At 48.9% G+C, this 18379-nt stretch overlaps 1 protein-coding gene and 1 non-coding gene across 2 annotated transcripts in view; one reads left to right on the top strand and one right to left on the bottom strand.

Moving 5' to 3' along the window:
- Positions 1–18228, bottom strand: part of LOC109292256 (protein phosphatase 1 regulatory subunit 7-like) — a 37944-nt gene extending 19716 nt beyond the window's left edge. The window contains exons 1-9 of the mRNA XM_019509634.1: positions 18179–18228; positions 10179–10362; positions 9338–9370; positions 8606–8716; positions 6828–7017; positions 4846–5046; positions 4119–4396; positions 3243–3308; positions 2525–2690 (exon numbers count right to left, since the gene is read on the bottom strand). Coding sequence (XP_019365179.1) covers positions 4232–4396; positions 4846–5046; positions 6828–7017; positions 8606–8716; positions 9338–9370; positions 10179–10348 — 870 coding nt within the window. The 5' untranslated portion in view covers positions 10349–10362; positions 18179–18228 and the 3' untranslated portion in view covers positions 2525–2690; positions 3243–3308; positions 4119–4231. The remainder of the gene's footprint in view (positions 1–2524; positions 2691–3242; positions 3309–4118; positions 4397–4845; positions 5047–6827; positions 7018–8605; positions 8717–9337; positions 9371–10178; positions 10363–18178) is intronic.
- Positions 13637–13708, top strand: TRNAP-CGG. Its single transcript has one exon. It is a non-coding gene; the product is annotated as a tRNA-Pro (tRNA).
- Positions 18229–18379: the final 151 nt, after the last annotated feature.

Below are 18379 nucleotides of genomic sequence, written 5' to 3'. Positions count from 1 at the left end.
GGGTGTCTATAGGAGAGGGGCAGCTGCTTGGAAGACGATAAGCCGAGATTTTTCTACAGTGACGTCTAATCCTAAAGGGCTCGGATGCTTGGTGCAATAACACGGGGTCCTTACCTAGTTACCTACAACAATGTGTTAAGACCAGAAGGGGAATGGACCCTCAGCACAAGTCAGATGGCAGCCTGGGGGCTGTTTTAATTCGGGCCATTAGCTGATGTAGCCAATTGCTTTACTACAGGACAGGGCCGGCACAGGGATGTCCTAGATAAGTCCAGGGGGAACAAGGACATATCAAAGTGACAGGCATCTACAGGCATGCAGGCGACAGGGTCTACAGGGCACAGGCTCACCTGAGCCAACCAGAGGCCCAAGCCCATGGATAAACTCAGGTGCTGGGGACAATTCCAGCCTCCCACCCTGATCCGACAGGCTCTCCAGCAGTTCCCAGCTCTTCTGAGGACTTGCTGTGACCCAAGAGACTTCCCGAATAGACACAAGGCCACTGAGCAGAAGGAGATACTTGCCAGGCTTGGTGCACAAGCAAAAAGGAGCAACCCATAAGAGAGAGGGTGTGTACCAGAGAGAGGGGATGCTCTGGAGCTCCCTGCAGTGCAGGGCTAAAGGAAAACTGGGCCTGGAGGAAGATGGTAAGGTCTACCTGTTAATTCAATCCCTTTTGTATTAATAAAGTCAGTTTATTAAGAAGGAGGGAGGAGGAGTTTCAGTGAAACAAAGACACTGAAATACTCTGCTTGCAGGTAACCAAGGGAATAACTCAAAGGCATCCGCTGCGGTCATTTGTTCCCCTGTAGTTCTTGGGCAGCAGAATCTAGCCCCGGTGCAGATCCTGCTTGCATGGCCCTGGAGTAAAAGAGACCCTGGCACAGGAAGAACATCAGGACAGACCTCGAGTCCTGCTGAGTGATCGAAAAAAAGAGCAAAGAGCAAAGAGCAAAACAACTGCAGCTGACTAAGGCGGCTGTCAGAGGAACAACAGGAAGAGCATCTGTTGTAGAAAAAACGCCAGGTCTGCAGTGGTGGACTTCTCTATTTAACAGGGCTGTCACTGCTGCTTCCACCAGCGCTGTTAACCATATTATTGGACCTTCAGCGCTCACCAGAAATCAAGTCCCTGCCACTTGGCACTGTAATTTGTCACCAGCTTGTCTCCCCTGGCTAAGGTGAACGGTAACATGCACCCGTCGCTCCATGTGCAGCGAAAACTTAATGCTGTGCCTGCAATAAGGAACACAACCCATCACCCACATGCACATAATGGGCAGGGAGATGGCTAAAAAAAGATCTCCCTTTCCCCCACAGTACTGAATCCTCCTCAATCACCTGAGCTCACTGCAGCAAGCGCCCAGCACCTGAGCACGAAAGCAATGAGATGGTTAAGTCTGAGTTAATAGTGACATCAGGGAAGGGGAGTTGGGAGCCAGAGAAGAGGAGAGCGTTCAGAAGACACTGGAGAGAGAAAATGTGTTGAAATGCAGGGGGAAAACTCCCGTGGGACTTTAGCAGGGCCAGGATTTCACCCACCTGCTCTGCAACAGACTTAGGGGATCACAGGAAATCATACCATAAGGGATCTCTACGTTGGCTCCATATTGCTCTTGAGGGGCTGTCACCAAAAAAACCCTGTCCACCATAAGCAACACTAGAAACTATTATTTGGGAGAGGCCGGGCACTGCAGAGCGTGCCCACCTGCCCCTGCCCCTCCCTGCCATGGGGCTGTTCCAGGGCTGGCGCACGCTGATGCTGTGCAGGAGGCGGCGGAGGAGCACGCAGCAGGGGTGCTGGACACGGCGGCACTGGAGCCGGTGTCACCAGCCCAGTTTGGGGGCGTAAGCCCCAATATAGGAAATAACTCGAAAGCATCAGCTGTGGTCATTTGTTTCCCAGCTCCCATTCCACATGCACTAAACCAGGGAAGGCAGCAGGGAGGATGTCCCCACTCCCACTCTCAACCATGCTGGAGGCAAAGATCTCAAGAGCAGCAGTGGTGGGAACCATCCCTAGTACAGGATCCTGCCTGCTGTGTTTCTGGTATTGCCATATGCAGAGAGGGAGTAAATGAACACAGCTTAATTCTCAGCTGCAGCTTTAAGACCCACATGGAGCCAGTGTGGATGTAACCCTATGGTTGGACATGGAGGCAGTGTGCCAAAAAGGATGGGGCTTTCTTGCACATCCATTGCCCCCAAATAACTGCCTGCATGTACGCTCTTACTCAGCTGTAAGTGGAAGCAAAACTGATGTAACTTAGTCCTCCTGCATGAGCTCTTTCACCGTATAATGTTTGTATGTTCACACCCTAAGACAAGAATGAGGCCAGCAGCTCGAATCTAGTTTAAAGACCTCCCTTTGCCATCACTGTGATGAAGAGAAGCTCCCTGCATGAGGCTGACTTCTCTTTCTTCTGCCCTGAACCATCCCAACACTAAAGCATGACAGGGTTATAAAACAAACTTCCTGCTACTTCTGACACGTGTAACGATCACTGATAACTACAGCTCGTACCTCATCTGGCTTGGTCAATGCTTTATAGGGAAGGTTGGCTGGTCTCCTTTGGCCTTGATGCCACCTCTGCCAGAATTTGGTGAACAGGAACTTCTCCATAGCATTCGGGATCATGTCAGGGTTAGTCAGCCCCTGGAAATCCTTAGGTGGGAGAGCATCTATGTATCTGGAAAGGGAAAGGATTTGATAGTGCATTAGGAGACTGTTTCCTCCTGGGTCATTTGAAGGGGACCTCACTAATGCCCTAGCATAAAGTTTCTATGCCACTTAATCCCATAATTAGTATTCTGGATGTAGTCTATGTAAACTCCGCTGCAGACAAGATCCTAAGCTAAGCAAGACGTGCATCTCATAGGGATGGAGTAATAAAAATGAAATCTGTCTCATGGTACATCTGGGCTGTAACTGTCTTATTGAAACACTTCTTCTTGCCCAAGATGACACATTGCATCAGTTCACTATCCAATGAGTCCCCTGCAGTGGGATGGGTTGGGTGACCTATTCGAGACATTACATACGGAAGATACATATTAGATCATCCAATCTACCTCCTTGCCAATGTAGGAACTATAAATCATCTTCCTATGTCTTATGATTTCATCCAGGCCCTGATATATCAATGATGTAGTATAGAAGAACACTTATAAACTGGTGTATTATGCTGGTTTATTTCCAATAGTATAACAAAGGTACCCGGTACAATAAAGGCTCAAGGTACCTTATACAGCCGTCCATTTCTGTTTTGAGAGTGTCTTCATATTCTGCCAAATCTTCTCGCAGGTCCCTGTCAGAGCGAGGGAAATCTTACATTATTTTGAACCACAGGGAGAATTCCTCAGGAGACTCAATATGACTTGAGCAGCAAAGCAAGCATCCATGCTTATATCTTAGCACAATACTCAGCACCCAACATGCTGCAGGCTTCCTGGGAGATGGCACATAAAGGGCAGTGTGCAAGGATTTTGCTGCACATCTGTTAGCATCAGCAGGAGTCACATAGCGTCGTCTCTGCTCATGACACGAGAGGAAATGCCCATATACTCACCCTACAACAAACAGGAATGTCTTGTGCACATGCCTCCAAGGTCCTAGCCTGGCTAAATGGATCCTACCTACTCCTTGTTCCTAAATGTCCCTGTCACACAATGACATTAGAAGTGAAAAAGTTTTCCCACGTCCCCAGATGCATGACTGTGGACAATTATGTATGGCACTACAGTCTGGACTCATAGCAAGACCCCTAGCTGGGGTCATTTGATCTCAGCATTCATTCCTGCCCATGGCAGGGAGTCAGACTTGATGATCTGCTCAGGTCCCTTCATCACTAATATCTATGAAACAACTATGAGAAACCGGAATTCCCTCCTCTGATAAAGAGACTAATTGCATAGGTTTGGATGCACCTACCTAACCCAGACAGAGGCATTCCCATAGGTGTCCATGGTATACCAAAGTTCACAGGCCAATACCTCTGGGAGAGGGAACTCCTCCTTCCCAACCCCAAATCTGGCCATCAAGCTGTGCCCATGGGCAAGCTGGTACTGCTTAAGTCCTCGCACCCCACAGACAAATGGGAAGGCCTCATACTCCTTACAGTATTCTGCTGTGAAGGTGATGGATGGCGCTCTCTGTGTCATCTCTCTTGTGCTGCAGTCTCTCCAGGAAGGTCCTCCTAGCTGATGTTTTCAGATCCTCCTTGGTTTGGCTTCAGTCCATCACACCGGCCAGCGATTCCCCAAGCAGGGCCCAACTGAATGAGGACAGTGCAGAGCAGCGCGGTGGGTCTCTAAGAAGCACATCGTCCAGGCTCTCCACAGCTGTGGCCTGTTTGACTGCAGTGGCATAGCAGTTATCCCGAGCCAGCGGGTTGCCCTTTGAAAGCAGTGGTGGAGATGAGAGGGAACAATAAAGTGCATGGGGTTTTGGACAACAGGGTGCACTGAAGCAACCTCCCTTAGCCTGAGCAAATACAGCCCACAGACTCGCGTCGACAACCAGGTGCACTGACACCTGTTTGGGACCCATAGGAAGAGGCCTCAATATTTAGTCTCACTGTCCACAGACCCACACAGGGGTTGGGGAACAAACCGGTTCACTTCACAGCAGCCCCACTTCACTGGGGCTTCCTTCTCTTAGGGAGACTGGATTATAACTGGCCAAGCTGCACTCCACAGCCTTTATTCCAAGGCACAAATTTGCATGGGAGCTGTGGAGATCTCTTGGCCATCTGCTGACATGGCTTCCAATTTGTGCATGCCTGCATTTTAGCATCCCCCTCTCCTGCCCTTCCACCAGCATTTTATTGTCAATGGGAGTCTTACCTGAAGTTTGAGGTGTCTCAGTCTGTGAAGCCCCCTGAGCACATGCAGGGTGTACTGCAGGCAGGCAATCTTGTTGCTGGAAGCATCCAGTACGTTGAGGGCCAGGGAGGAGGAGAGTGGCAGCAAGCTGGAAATCCGGTTCCTCTGGATGTAGAGTTCGCAGAGCTGGGGCAGATTCTGCACACCTTCCAAGGAGCTCAGCTGCAGCAGGGGGGAAACAGGAAAGGACACGGGCTGTGATTCCCAGCTAGGACTGAGCAGGGGATTGTTGTGAAAGTCAGGCATCAAATGTGCACTTGGCTTGAGTTTGGGGGAAGCGAGTGGAACCACACATCAAAGCGATGGGTTTTGCAAGATACTGCAGGGTCAGAAGGCCCGTCATCTTAAGGCAGAGGTGTCATCCCACCCCTTGGTCCACATCTGGATCACAGGGCTGCTTACAGGTAGTATCTGGACATGGAGATGTTGGTGGGTGAGCCACAGTGACTATGAGGGTTACTGGAGCCGTTGCTCACCCCTCACCAGACATGTCCCCAGCACCATTTCCCAGATTTCAGCAGCTGACTCACTCCCCGTTGTCCTACTCCCAAATTCTCAGTCCCTCTGGAAGCCTTGCACAGGGTGGGTCCAGTCTGCAGGCTGCACGCTGGACACCCCTGTCCTAAGGGAAAGACAGGATGGGGGAGAGAGGTTTGTTATGGATTGCATTGCTGTTACCACAAGGGTTCAGATCAGCCCTCCTAGTCAGCACTGGAGGCCAATAAACTGGGCAGACCTGGGCCTGGACCTGCCCAAGGAGAGTCCAGGTAGGACAAGAAGTCACAATGGCAGCTCTTCTTGCTGAGTGACCCCTGAGTGAATCCTAGTATGCTGCTAGGATGGGTGCAGTGAGGAGCAGCCTTATTCATTGTAGGAGGTGGCACAGCTTTCACCACCACCACCTGTATGACAGTGTTGTGGATTCCCACCTCAATCTTTCTGGAAGTTTTAGGGGACAGGAAGGTCTCAGACACAGGCAGGGCAATGAACTGGGTGGACAGACTCCACACTTCTTATCTACTCTCCTTATAGCCACTGGAGAGAGAAACACTAGTGATGGAAAAGAGCTATCTGAAGTGGAAGAAAGTGTCAGCACAGGAACCAATAGCTACAGAAAGGCCATGAATAAATTTAGTTTGGAAATCAGAAGAAGGCTGAGCCATGTAAGAATGGGATTATATGACATGACTGACTTCAACGTAGGGAAAGCTGGACTTGATAGAGTCAGGAGGTCTCTTCCCATCCTAGGTTATGCCCTATAAAGTCCGACAACATCCAAGGTTGAATCTAGACAACCCTGCTGTCTTTCAGAAGAGGCCTAAATCCTAATTCCTGGCCAATCATGGCTGTTAAAGATCCCGGGTCAATGATTATCAGTCTAGGAAATATGACTTAAAAGGAAAGGCTGGAAGAAGAGAGGACAGAGCAGGGATTTGATAACAGTCTTTAAATACCTGCAGGAGGAGGATGGAGGTAAACTATTCTCTGGGACTGCTGGGAATAGGATAAGTAACAGTGGTCTTAAATTGCAGCAAGGGACACTTAGGTTAGATATTAGGAAAAAACTTTCTCACTTTGAGGGTGAGTAAGCATTATAACAGGTTACTTGAGAGGTTGTGGAACTGCCACCCTTGAAAGTTTTTAGCAGCGGGTTAGACAATCATTCAACTGGGATGGTTGAGTCAGGGGTCATCCTGCTTTGAGCAGGGGGTTGGACTAGATGTGACTTCCTGAAGTGCCTTCCAGCCCTAGGTTTCTGATTCTGTGACTTTTTGCCAAAAGCAGAGGTGTTCAAAGGAAGTGTCTTGGCTAAAATCCCAGCTTGGGTACAGCGTTTGCTTGATTTTATTTTTTTTTATATATCTATATATATATATGCTTTTCTGTCTCCACTGCTGTGAGTACCTCCTTGTTCTGCACCACCATGAGAGAGAGTAAAATACCTTGTTGGACCCTAAGTGAAGCCGCGTCAGGTTACTCAGGAGGGGCATGTGCTCGAGGGTCCGCACTTGATTGTGAGACAAGTTCAGGACAAGCAGGTGAGTGCAGCTCCCTAAGTCTCTCACGTCGCTCAGCGCATTGTAGCTGAGGTTCAATACAGCAAGGTTGGGAAGAACGCCAATCCCCAGGATGCTGGAACCAGAGACAAAACAGTTGGGGTGGAGATTAGCACGGTGGACTCTGCTGCTGAATAAAATACGTCAGCAATGGAGCTGAGGAACGAAAGGGGAAACCAGAGGGCTCTTAGAGTGGACCGAAAGCTAAACTCAAGGTCCAAACTTTGCAAATGGCCTGGAGGCAAGTGAAGGCCAGACCACAGTGTTGCAGCTTGCATCCCTCTCTAGGAGGGGAAGGATCCCCTGGCAGGCATTTCAGTACTGAACAGTGCTTCCCAACCTTTTCAAACCCGCAGGCTAGCCTTTCTCCAGCTCCACCTTCTGCTCCACAATACCCAGTCCCACGGTCCGTCTCCCTCGTGGTGCTATAATCAGGCCTGGTGCAGAGGCCTGGCAGTGCTGCAGAGGCACTAAGCGAGCTCTGCACATAGCAGCTGGTGTGGAAACAGCATCCCCACGGTTGTGCAGTGTAGCATCTGAGCTTGATTAGCCTAATCTCTTCAGCACTGCGACTTGCAGTGTTGCACCAAAGCAGCTCTGAGCCTTCCTGCTGGGGGCTGACACATGCAGAACAGCCCAGCATCTCAGGATAATACCATCCGGAAGCACAGAAACTTCAGATGACCACCCTACACACCCGCCAACCCCGCTTTATATCTGCCCTCCTAGCCCAATGGCTAGGTTCACACATCAGGATCCCTGTTTATTGTACAGGGAATCATAAGATGCTTCCACTGACATTTCCCTGGATTTGTGGTTGCACAAGGGGAAGGTTTCGAACCCTTGCAGATGTACTTTTTAGGACATGTCCATCACAATCAATGGGATTTAAGGTCTAGATATTCTAATGGGTCCAGTATGAATTGCTTGCTGTAAGGAAGGGGTTGAATTAGCTGGTTCTTGAGGTCCCATCCAGCTCTATGAGTCTATCAACTTGCTAATCGAGATGTTAAACATGTATGCAGGCCTAGGGTTTCATCTGGCATGACCTATCAGAGCTCCGTTGACTTCATGAGCACCAAGAAAGGCTCATCCACTAATTAGAATGGACGAACCGTTGCTATAGGGCATGTGAAAGGCAACAAGCAACATTTGAGAATGATGCCTCATTTCAAAGCCCAGCAATTAAACAGCTCTTTGTCTTCATCATCTGGGTAGTGCAATGAGGTAGCATGCTACCCTTTCCCCCTGCAACACAGGGGTTCAAATCCAGCTGTAGTCTATAAGAAAAATGAAGTCTGGTGTTCATTGCTCATGTCTTTCCTCTGCCGCACTTTATGAATGATCGCTCCTCCGAAGTGGACAAGCTACACACAGCAGATAATATGGCCTAGATTTGTAATGTGTACTAGCTTGGGAATACCACAGTGATGCCTTTCACACTAGCAGAGCTGCGTGGGGAGGATCGGGACTGAGATAGCAGAGGGAAGCCTGTTAAACACAAAGTGCTTTGAGAGGGGCAAAAAGAAACCTGCCAATTCTTTACTGGTGCTAACAATCCCTCGCTCACAGGGCAATCGTGGAAATAATTCCTTTCCTCCTCTTTTATTGAAAGAACATTTTCATGAGACCCCATCAATCACACACGGAAAAGTCATACGCACCCGCCTAAAGCGTTGAGGGATGCATCCAATTCAGAGAGACTCTCAAAAGGAAAAAGCGCTTCAGGTTGCAGTTCTTCCAGCTCATTTAAAGAGATGTCAAGTTTAACGATCCTAAGGAATGAGAAGGGGGGAAAAGTCAAGTTATTTCCAACTTCCACTGCTCCCTTTCTAAATAGCTGGCGTTTTTAGCCTCTGACGTACTCGCTAGATTTGACAAGTAGCAACACACACAGGCAGTCTGAACATCAGCACTGCCTGATCAAGGAGTTTTCAACTGGAAACCACCCAAAACAATATCATATAGAAAAGAGGAGATTAAAAGTGCAAAGACAGAGGTCCAAATTTGCAGCTGGCATAAATCCATGTTGCTGCTTGTATCTCACATTTGTTGGCAGAGTCAGGATGATTTACAGCAGCTAAGATCTGCAAGCTGTCTCTCACCCCCTCTGCATCTTCGATTCCCCACCTATAAAGTGGGATCAGGGATATTTATCACCTTTGTGCAATGGCTTTAAGATCTCTGAACAGCCCTGTAAAAGGCCTCTGTCTCATTAGGCTTGATTGGTATCCTGGTATGTCTCAGGTAGCTTTCATGATAGCATGGGGAGGAGGGGCAGAAACATGCTACTGAAGCTTTTCTCACAAAGCAAGAAAATCCAGAAGCTGGCACTCTGCAAATCCCCCCCAAACCATCAGAGCCAATATTTATACATCATACAACCTCATCTTTACCTTGCAGGAAATTCAGTCACTGGGAACGATTGCCTGGAAGACAAAAGGAAGCAGATCTGATCATCAGCCCGCCCTGATACTGAGAGGGCTGTATACACGTGCAGCAAGGTTGCTTCGATGCGCTGTAATTACAGCCCATTCGAGCAGACTCAATTAATCGAGTCTGCCGGACCATGGCAATTACCGCACTCCAGCTGGCTCCAGCGCCATGTGTATCAGCACTAACTAAAGTCGCTTTAACTAAAGTCATTCAACGCCAGCATTTTTTCAGCACCAGGATGCTGATGCACGAGACACTCTGGGTGCTTTAATTAGAACTGCTCTAATTAAAGCACACCTCCCACCACTCCCGCAGCTTGTGCATAAATGCCCCTTATGCCTATAGTCATTTTTAACGTGCTGGGCCTATCTCTATTGGGACCAATGAGCAGCATTGGACTTGGACGGGGTGTGGGCTACAAGGGGAGGAGACAAAGGAGCTAGGTGACTTACATGGACAGTCAAAAACCCAGTGGGTGGCAGTTTCGAGACTACTTAAAAGGAACCGGTTCCCAAGAACTAGCCAAGTAGGTAGATGTCCTGAAGTGTTTTGAAGGCTTACACTCTCTCGGTCACAGGTAGGAGGACCTGTCAATACCACTACTTCATCAAACCGCCTACAATTTCCTCACACGTGTGGACACCAAAGGCACCGTCCACACATAAGACCTGTCCCTTTTATCAGAGCCTCCGTGACATGCCGTCCTTCACAACGTGCTTTACCTCTATCCTGCTCAGTCAGCTATTTCCTCTTTTCCAATGGAGCCAAAAGGGTTTTTTGTGTGGCTGTCAGCCTTTTTACCTGGGGTCCACAGATCCGAATTCAAAGGCGAACACCAGTTGTTTGAGTCGAGACATCTTCATATCCAGACAGTAGTGAGGTCCAGGCCCTTTCACCCTCCAGGTAAAAGGAAGAGGGTCGATCACCACCACCCGATCCTCAACAAAGTGGCGCTTTATCTTCTCCCCCATTCTTGGGAAATGCCCTGAACACAGAAGCACAGGTGGGTTAAAGGGAATCATTACTTTTTGGTGCTGGATATCTCTGCTGCAGCATCTCCCAGGAAAGAATCCACCCCTGACATAATATAGTTATTTTCACTTGCTGGTGTGAACACCGTTGCTCTAAAGGAAAAATGAGAGGCAGGGCTGGCTGGGACACATAACAGGCACGTCTACATGTGCAATTAGTGTGACTGCATAAACTATAGTGCAATTTGAGCCAGAGAAAACTAATCCAGCCGTCACCATCTACATGTGCATTTAAGTGCCGTAGTTTATTTTGCCATCAGATAATACTTATCTGACAGCACAGTAAATTAGTCTACCCTGGCCTAATTGCCACGCACTTATAGACGGTGGTGCTTTACTGTGCAGCAAATTAGTCTATTGTGCAGTGAAGCGCACGTGTAGACATGCCCAATGATAGATTTACTTGTAGTATTACTTGTACTCTTGATGCCTATTAGTAGCAAAAGATGTCCTGGTGCTGCATTGCCCCTAGGTTGTTTTTGCTGTTATAAGGAGCGTCACCTGAATACACAGTATAGAGAATGACCGGGGGGGATGTTGCTGTTAAGAGGCGGTCGTACTGCCCAGGTGTTGCTGCAAACAAATGCTGACTGTCCTTTGTTTGCCAGCCACTAGATGTCTCTGCGAGATACAAGAAGAGTCAGAGGTTGCAGGGTAAACAAAGGTGGGACAAGCTGGGACTCAAGCTGTTACCGTCTTGCAGGGTGGGTGTATAACAGATGCCTTCTGTTTGCAAAGAGCAGGGATCCCATATTCCAGCACACAAAGTTTCAAGGGAAACAGGAGCAGCTATCACGGCGGGGACCCATGAACCCAAGGTGTTAGCTGAGTCCTTCTGTGGCACAGAAAACAGACATGAGTTACGTGTAAGCTGTAGCTCATGTGGCTTTAAATGACTGTAATGTTCAACCCCTCGGAGCTACCGAAGGTAGGTGAGTGTGACGCACTGGCACATCTGTACCTCTTGTGGGCTAAGCTCAAGTGTAGCCGCTGCACTGGTCTGATACCCGAGCTGAAATGCTTTTTAAAAACGGCACTGTGTAGCGGAGGGTGCACCCTTGTCCTAATGCGGACGGGACTCCCTACAAGAGCCTCATAGTTAGCTTCTCACTGGCCAGCTTCCAGCAGGAGGATCTGGGCTATGTGCCGACTTGAAGGAAACGGGAGACTCCTCCCAGGCTTGCTCCTGCAGCCGTACAGCTGAGGGCAAGCAAAACTCAGAGGTACCCAAACCCCAAGCCTCCAGGCATGGGCCCGCATGTAGGATGCTCGCCAAAAGATTTGGACGTATCTGAAGCCCTGGGCTGAAAAGTCTGGGGTGAAGGATACTTGCTGATAGTAGGGCCACATATGTTTTCTGAAGGGATTTGGAACAGATCTGGCTAATTTGAGCTGGAACGTGAACATTTTTTTCCAAAATTAAAAAAAAAAAAAAAAAATTGGTGCAGGACCAACCAGTTGAATGGAAGTCATCTTGGCCAACCCATTGGGATTTGAACAAGGGACCTCCAGAGCAGCAACTATTAACATCTCCAGTTTGAGCTGGATTCACAACAGACTCCTATCCTCTGGGGATTGAGGGCAGAGGAGACGCCGGTACCTCGCAGACACCAATGAGTTAGAAAAGCTCACACCATGCCTGGCTTATGTTGGCAACCCCTGGCTTCCCCTTGCATGTATCAAGGACATACTGACAGTGAAAGGTGAAAGCACGTGAAACTGGACATATTTACCCCCGTTTTGGTAAGAACTCAAAAATGATTCCATTCTCCCAAATTGGCCACTCCTAAATTTAAAAAAAAAAAACCTTCGAAAAAGTTTCTTTCTTCCTAAAAAGCTGCCTGTTCCCAAGTACAAACAAGCAGACTCCCATCACAAATGGGTTTGACACTCCGGTACCAACTGCAGCATTTTTGCTCACCCTTCAATCACAATGTTGCGTCTTCTCACGATGTTAGAAGCCGGCTCTTCTGTTAGTTTTCACAAAATCCAGGAGGGCTGAAACTGTCGCTTGAAACGAAATGGCAATATTTTTCACATCAAAAGGTGCCAAGGGCAATGCACCGTTTTTTCACAGCTCTCTCTCTCTCGTTCAGGCCCCGCCGAATGGAGAACACAATTCAGTGAAAAATTTTACAGAATCAGGGCTTGCGCACGTTTGTGTGGGTTGGGAGGAAATCCTTTTAAAGCCTGAACTTGAAAGGAGTGAACTCACTTTGCCACCTGGAGATCGCCCACTTATTCCAAGACCACCACGACACAGTCCTTAGCACAGCTGAAGACAGGATTTCTAAATTATGCAGTAAGTCAACATGAAATCTTAATCGACAAGAGTTCACCACCTTGCATTGAATTGTAGCTCAGAAGTAGGGAGCACTAAATGACTCAGGGGGTCCATTTAACCCAGGAAATACTCACCCATGTTAAAGAGGAGCAACAGATAGAAACAGATTCCTTACGGTGAGCACCTTGCCTTTTATCTCAAATATCTCTGGCGAAAGTTAGAACAATGTTGTTCATTTGTGGGACGCAGGATACTTTCATTGACTTAGTAGAACCAATGCAACATAGCGCCACAATATTTATCATCAGGGATCCTGGTTTTCCCTGATGAAAAAAAAAAAATCCCTGATTTTTGGTTTAAGTAACCCAAAATCCATATTGGTCCACGATTAAAATGAAACACCACTAATGCATACATGCATACATGCATACAGACAGACAGATAGATAGCTAGATAGATAGTGGTGTTTCATTTGAATCACAGAAACACTACGAATACATAAAAGTATATATAGCAGTGTTTCATTTTAATTGCAGACCAATGTGGATTGCGGGTTACTTTCCTTAAACCAAAAATTGGGGATTTTTTTTAAATCAGAGAAAACCAGGATCCCTGTCTATCATAGAGGGAATCATGAGATGTTTCCACTGACATTTCCCTGGATTTGTGGTTGCACAAGAGGAAGGTTTCGAACCCTTGCAGATGTACTTTTTAGGACATGCCCATCGAAATCAATGGGATTTAAGGTCTAGGTAGTCTAATGGGTCAGGTATGAATTGCTTGCTGTAAGGAAGGGATTGAATTAGCTCGTTCTTGAGGTCTCTTTCAGCTCTACGAGTCTATGAATGCATCAATTTGCTAATCAAGATGTTAAACATGTATATAGGCCCAGGGTTTCAGCTGGCATAACCTATCAGGGCTTCATTGACGCCATGAACATGGGGGGCTCGTTGGTCTAGGGGTATGATTCTCGCTTCGGGTGCGAGAGGTCCTGGGTTCAAATCCCAGATGAGCCCTTTGGATGCTAGTAGGTGTTGACCTCAGCAAGGCTTTTGACATCCGCAAAAACTACTTCACGGTTAGGGCGGCTAGGAGCTGGAACCAACTTCCAAGGGAAGTGGTGCTGGCCCCTACCCTGGGGGTCTTTAAGAAGAGGCTGGATGCCTACCTGGCTGGACTCGTTTGAGTCCCATTTCTCTTTTTGGGGTTTTTTGTTGTTCTCCCGCCCTGGCGGGGGGTCGGGCTAGAAGATCTACTAGGTCCCTTCCGACCCTTAATCTATGAATCTATGAATCTATGAAACACAGACAAAGGCTTATCCAGTAATCAGGATGTACAGATGGACAAAAAGGATTACCTTTTACATCAGGAATAACAGCCATGGTTTACCTCCCCCCAAAGGAAAATTCAAACCTCTCAAAATCTTCCACACGCACAAAACTCCTCTTGAAATGGAGACAAAGTATGGGAACCTCTAGTCCAGTGGGATCCATCTTTTTGGGAGACACGCCACAAGGTAAGCTCCACACCCTCCCCGAGTGGTACTCCAATCCGCTGCTCTGCTTTCTGCTCCCTGCCCAATCCACTGCTCTGTTTTCTGTTCCCTGTCCTATCTGTTTCCTGTTCCTCCCCTGATCTGCTGAATGCCCCACACAGACGCTGCCTGTGCTACTCGTGGCACAAGTGCTGTAGGTGGATCATGCCTACTCTAGACCATAACTGAATTTACTAGCGTGTAAAATAGAAGAGGGTCATTGCATGCGCAGTTTTGCAACTTGTAACTTTTGCTACCAGAGTTACTTAACACAATATCCGTTTAAACGCAATAGCAGCTCTGGAACGGGATTGTATTACTGTTGTTGCCCGAAAAATAGGCTTTCCCCTTTGTCTGACTCTTCTTTATGTTTCAGAGAAGGTGTTTGTTCACTAAGGCTTCGTTAAGGAATCAGATTCCAGCTCAAGATTGCAAGTTGAGTAGGGCAGGGATGGTCTTTGCAATGCATGTGTGTGTCATCCACCATTACAAGACCTTGCATCCTTCGCTAGTACTCCTCAATGCTACCACAATGCAAATGATAAGTAAAAGATTTCAAGTTCAGCGGGTTAAACAACATGACCAGATGCATCAGCCAAGTCTGAGAATCTAAGGTCTTTCTTTGTCAAATAATTCACCGGAGAGAGGCTCCAGGTTGGCATCTGTTTCAAGACAGGGAGCAGTGGGACCTAACTTCTAGGTCTTATTGAAGACACCATGCGCTATGAAGGATGCATCAGGCCCCTCTGCAACACAAGAACATGTGTTAGCAAGGCCCACAAAGAAGCAGCCGGCTTATACCCATGGAGGCTCATGGGTGTTTTGCCACTGTTTTCTATAGGAGCCAGGCTGGGTTCAAAGAGAAAAACTAAGAATCATAGGAAGCAAGAAGACCACCGAAAAAATCTTAGGGCAATGGTCTTTCTAAATGAAATGATAGCACTGGCATGCAAGGTGCTGGACTGATGGAGGGGGAAAGAAATGAAGCCCTCACAAGCAGAAGGCGGGCAAGGGGAATCCAGGCTTCATTCCCAGGGTCTGTCCACCCAAGCTAGCTTTGAACTAGGGGGCCCACACACTGATAACAGGGATGCTGAGCTCAGGGAGGGCTGCCAGCTTGCCTGGAGATTTAGCTAGCACCGAGCTCTAAGCTGAAAGGACTATGCTCCTAGTGAGCCAGGAGCTACCTAGTTTTAAGGTTGCAGCCTGCAGGTCCACACCGGCTCCAGTCATCCCTGGTCCTCCAGGTCAACACACCCCCAGCGGCCAGCTAACATCCCTCAAACTCCACCTTCGGAGGAAGAGGGCAAACCAGTCTCCATGACTTGCCCTTACACTCCTCCACCTCTCTCAGGCTGCTCCTCGGGGTGGGAGATGCTGTGCGGCTACATGCACCCGTTCACCTGGAACCAGACCAAGGGCCATAGCTCATCTCTCCGAGGCCGCTGGGTCTGAGCTGTCGGATAATGACGACTTTTGGCTGCCACTGACCAGGGCTGGAGCTGAGCTGATGACAGAGATGTAAAAGGCTCCATCTCCCTTCATGAATCTCCCGATCCAGACAGTTCCCTCCTCCCAAAACTTCATCCCTTAATTGAAATGTTAGAAGGGGCTTTAAGTACTTGCCAGCCAGACGACGTTAACCTTCCACAGGTGCCAGGCAACAAGGGATCGTTCAGATGCTTTATGGGCTGAGCTTTCATTTTTATTGTTACACCAAAGCAGTTCAAAAGAAGCAATTTGTTCTGCGGCTTCATACGTTTAGGAACTGAAGTGCAGCAGATTTATCGCGGCGGGAAAAAAACTTTGAAGTGTAGAGGAAATGAATACAAGAAGAGAACAATAATCGTGGGGCACAAGTTTGCAGGAGGTTATTCATGATGAGAAGGTGGATCCATCATTGTGACCCAAACGGCAGCACGGGGCTCAGCGAGATGAAGTCCTGGACACGCTACAACGCTCCAGCGAGCTAGACCATTCTTCTTTGTTCCTTGCTAACGAGCAGCGATGCTTTTTAATTGGATACAAATTCGTAACAAAGGGTCCAATCCAAAGTCAAACGAAGCTGATGGGAGCCTTTCCGTCTAGAGCGGGGTTGGACAGTTTCCAGCAAAGCAAAGTTTCATCCGACAAAGGCAAATTGTTGAGGTTGAAATGTTTTGTTCATGTTTCACTTGAGTGCAATGGACTTTTGCCAAATTCCCAGCCGGACCCGAAGAGAGCCCTGCCTGGGTTTCTAACGGGTCCATCACACAGCTGGGAGCCATGAGCCTCCAGCCACTGTCTCTGTTGGGTTGCACCAGAGCTTCAGATACTAGAAGCCTTCAATTTGGGGCAGCCTAGCAGGCAGGACTCCAGGGGCCACAGCTACAGGAGAGACTGACCTGGCCTTTTTAGCGGGGGCAGAAAGCCCTCAGAGCCCCAGCTCTTCTCCGGCCCCTTCCCGGGTGTGAAACCAAGTCTTGCAACTGGAAGTCCAAGTGCAAGAGGAACGCGCACCATGCAGCAGTGACACAACGGGGACCAGATCCCAAGTCTCTTGAGACGGGATGGGCCAGGCGGCCCGCAAGCACTCCGCACCGGAGGCCACTGAAACATTTCACTTGGGAAAGACAGTTTGGTTTGCAAGAGGATATTTTGATAGGCAAATGTCATTGCAGAGCATTACGGGAACCGTATGGAGGGGCTGGACCCCATGTTCTCATGAGGTCCCTTCCGGCCCTAAACATCTGTGAATCGGTAGCTCAGTCCTTCAAGCTATTATCCTCCTTGAGCAGGGGTCAATTTTGGGCAGCTGATTTTTGGGGAAGGGGTGCATGATGAATGCGAGTAAATATGACACTTAGGCTGCCAACAAGATTCGATCAACTCTTAAGAAAGAGCGGTAGAAAAGATTCACCTTCTCCATCTTCCCCCAGGCAACGTGCAGCCCATTTTCATGCACTTTGCTCTAGCTGGGCTGAAGGTGCCAATCGAGAAGACTTGCAGTGCTTCTCTCCCTCCGATGTATTTGTAAGCTCCCACCAAAGCCCCCCAAAGTCTTCTGTCTTGCAGTCTGAACAGTCCCGTATCTGTCAGCCTTTCCTCATCCAGCTTGCTCTTCAGGCCTCTAATCATACGAGTGGCTCTTCTCTGGACTCTCTCCAGCTTCTCCACATCCTTCTCAAGCCCAGATGCAGGGCTCTAGCTGTAGCCTCACCGATGCCAAGTAGAGAGGAAGAATCACTTCCTTAGCTTTGCTCGAGATGCATCAGTTGATGCATGCCAACGTGTTGTTTGCTCTGCTAACTGCAGCATCATGCCAGTGCCTCGTATTCATTTGATGGTCAGTTATGACCCCCGGGTCCCTTTTGGACGTGGTGCTAGCTAGGTTCGTGGCGGATTGCTCCTTCCCAGATGGAGCACTTTGCACTTCTCAGTGTTGAACGGCATCTGGCTCTGGCCCACCCATCTCACTAATGTGTCCATGTCCGCCTGGATCATCAACCTACCCTGATGCGTGGCCGCATTTCCTCGGTGAACTTTGCCCGCGTGTTTTTCACCCCCACATCCGGATCGTCGACGAAGATGTCGAAAAGCACTGGTCCCAGTACCGAACCCGGGGGGACCCACTGGCTCCCTCCCGCCGGGTCATCACAGCACTCCCTGGGTTCAGCCTCAGAGTCGGTTTCCCACCCATTGAACTGTTGAGTCCACACTCCCCTCGTTTCACCTCGAGCGCTTCATGGGATGACACCAAGTCCAAGGGCCTCCTAAAATCCAAGTCAATGACGTCGACCTCATCTCCCTTACCCAGGGGGTGAGTAACCAACAGCAAAGTCACAGATTTCCAAGGCCCGGGACTGAGGTTTCCTCAGAGGACAGAGAATTTGACTCGTTTCAGGAAACGGGAGTGGGGCAGGCAGACAAGAGCCCTGAAAGCCGGCAAGGGAGGGGAGCAGAGAGGCTTTACCTGTGCACTGCAATCCCCTCGGTGCAATGACATTCCCTTGGGTGCAAGGCTCCCGCCTCACGTCCCGTAGCTACAACACCCGGCTCCCAGCCCAAGGCTGCAGCCCGGGCAGCCGCGGGGACTACAACTCCCGTCGCCCCCCGCGAGCGAGCCACGTGGCGGCACCGGGGCGGTGGCGCGGGGGCGGCTGGGAGTTGGAGT

The sequence above is a fragment of the Gavialis gangeticus genome, unplaced genomic scaffold, assembly GCF_001723915.1.
Source record: "Gavialis gangeticus isolate Ggan-Ray unplaced genomic scaffold, GavGan_comp1, whole genome shotgun sequence".
Classification (NCBI taxonomy): domain Eukaryota; kingdom Metazoa; phylum Chordata; order Crocodylia; family Gavialidae; genus Gavialis; species Gavialis gangeticus.
Note: the sequence above shows the minus strand (reverse complement) of the source record. Positions and strands in the feature narration are given on the sequence as shown.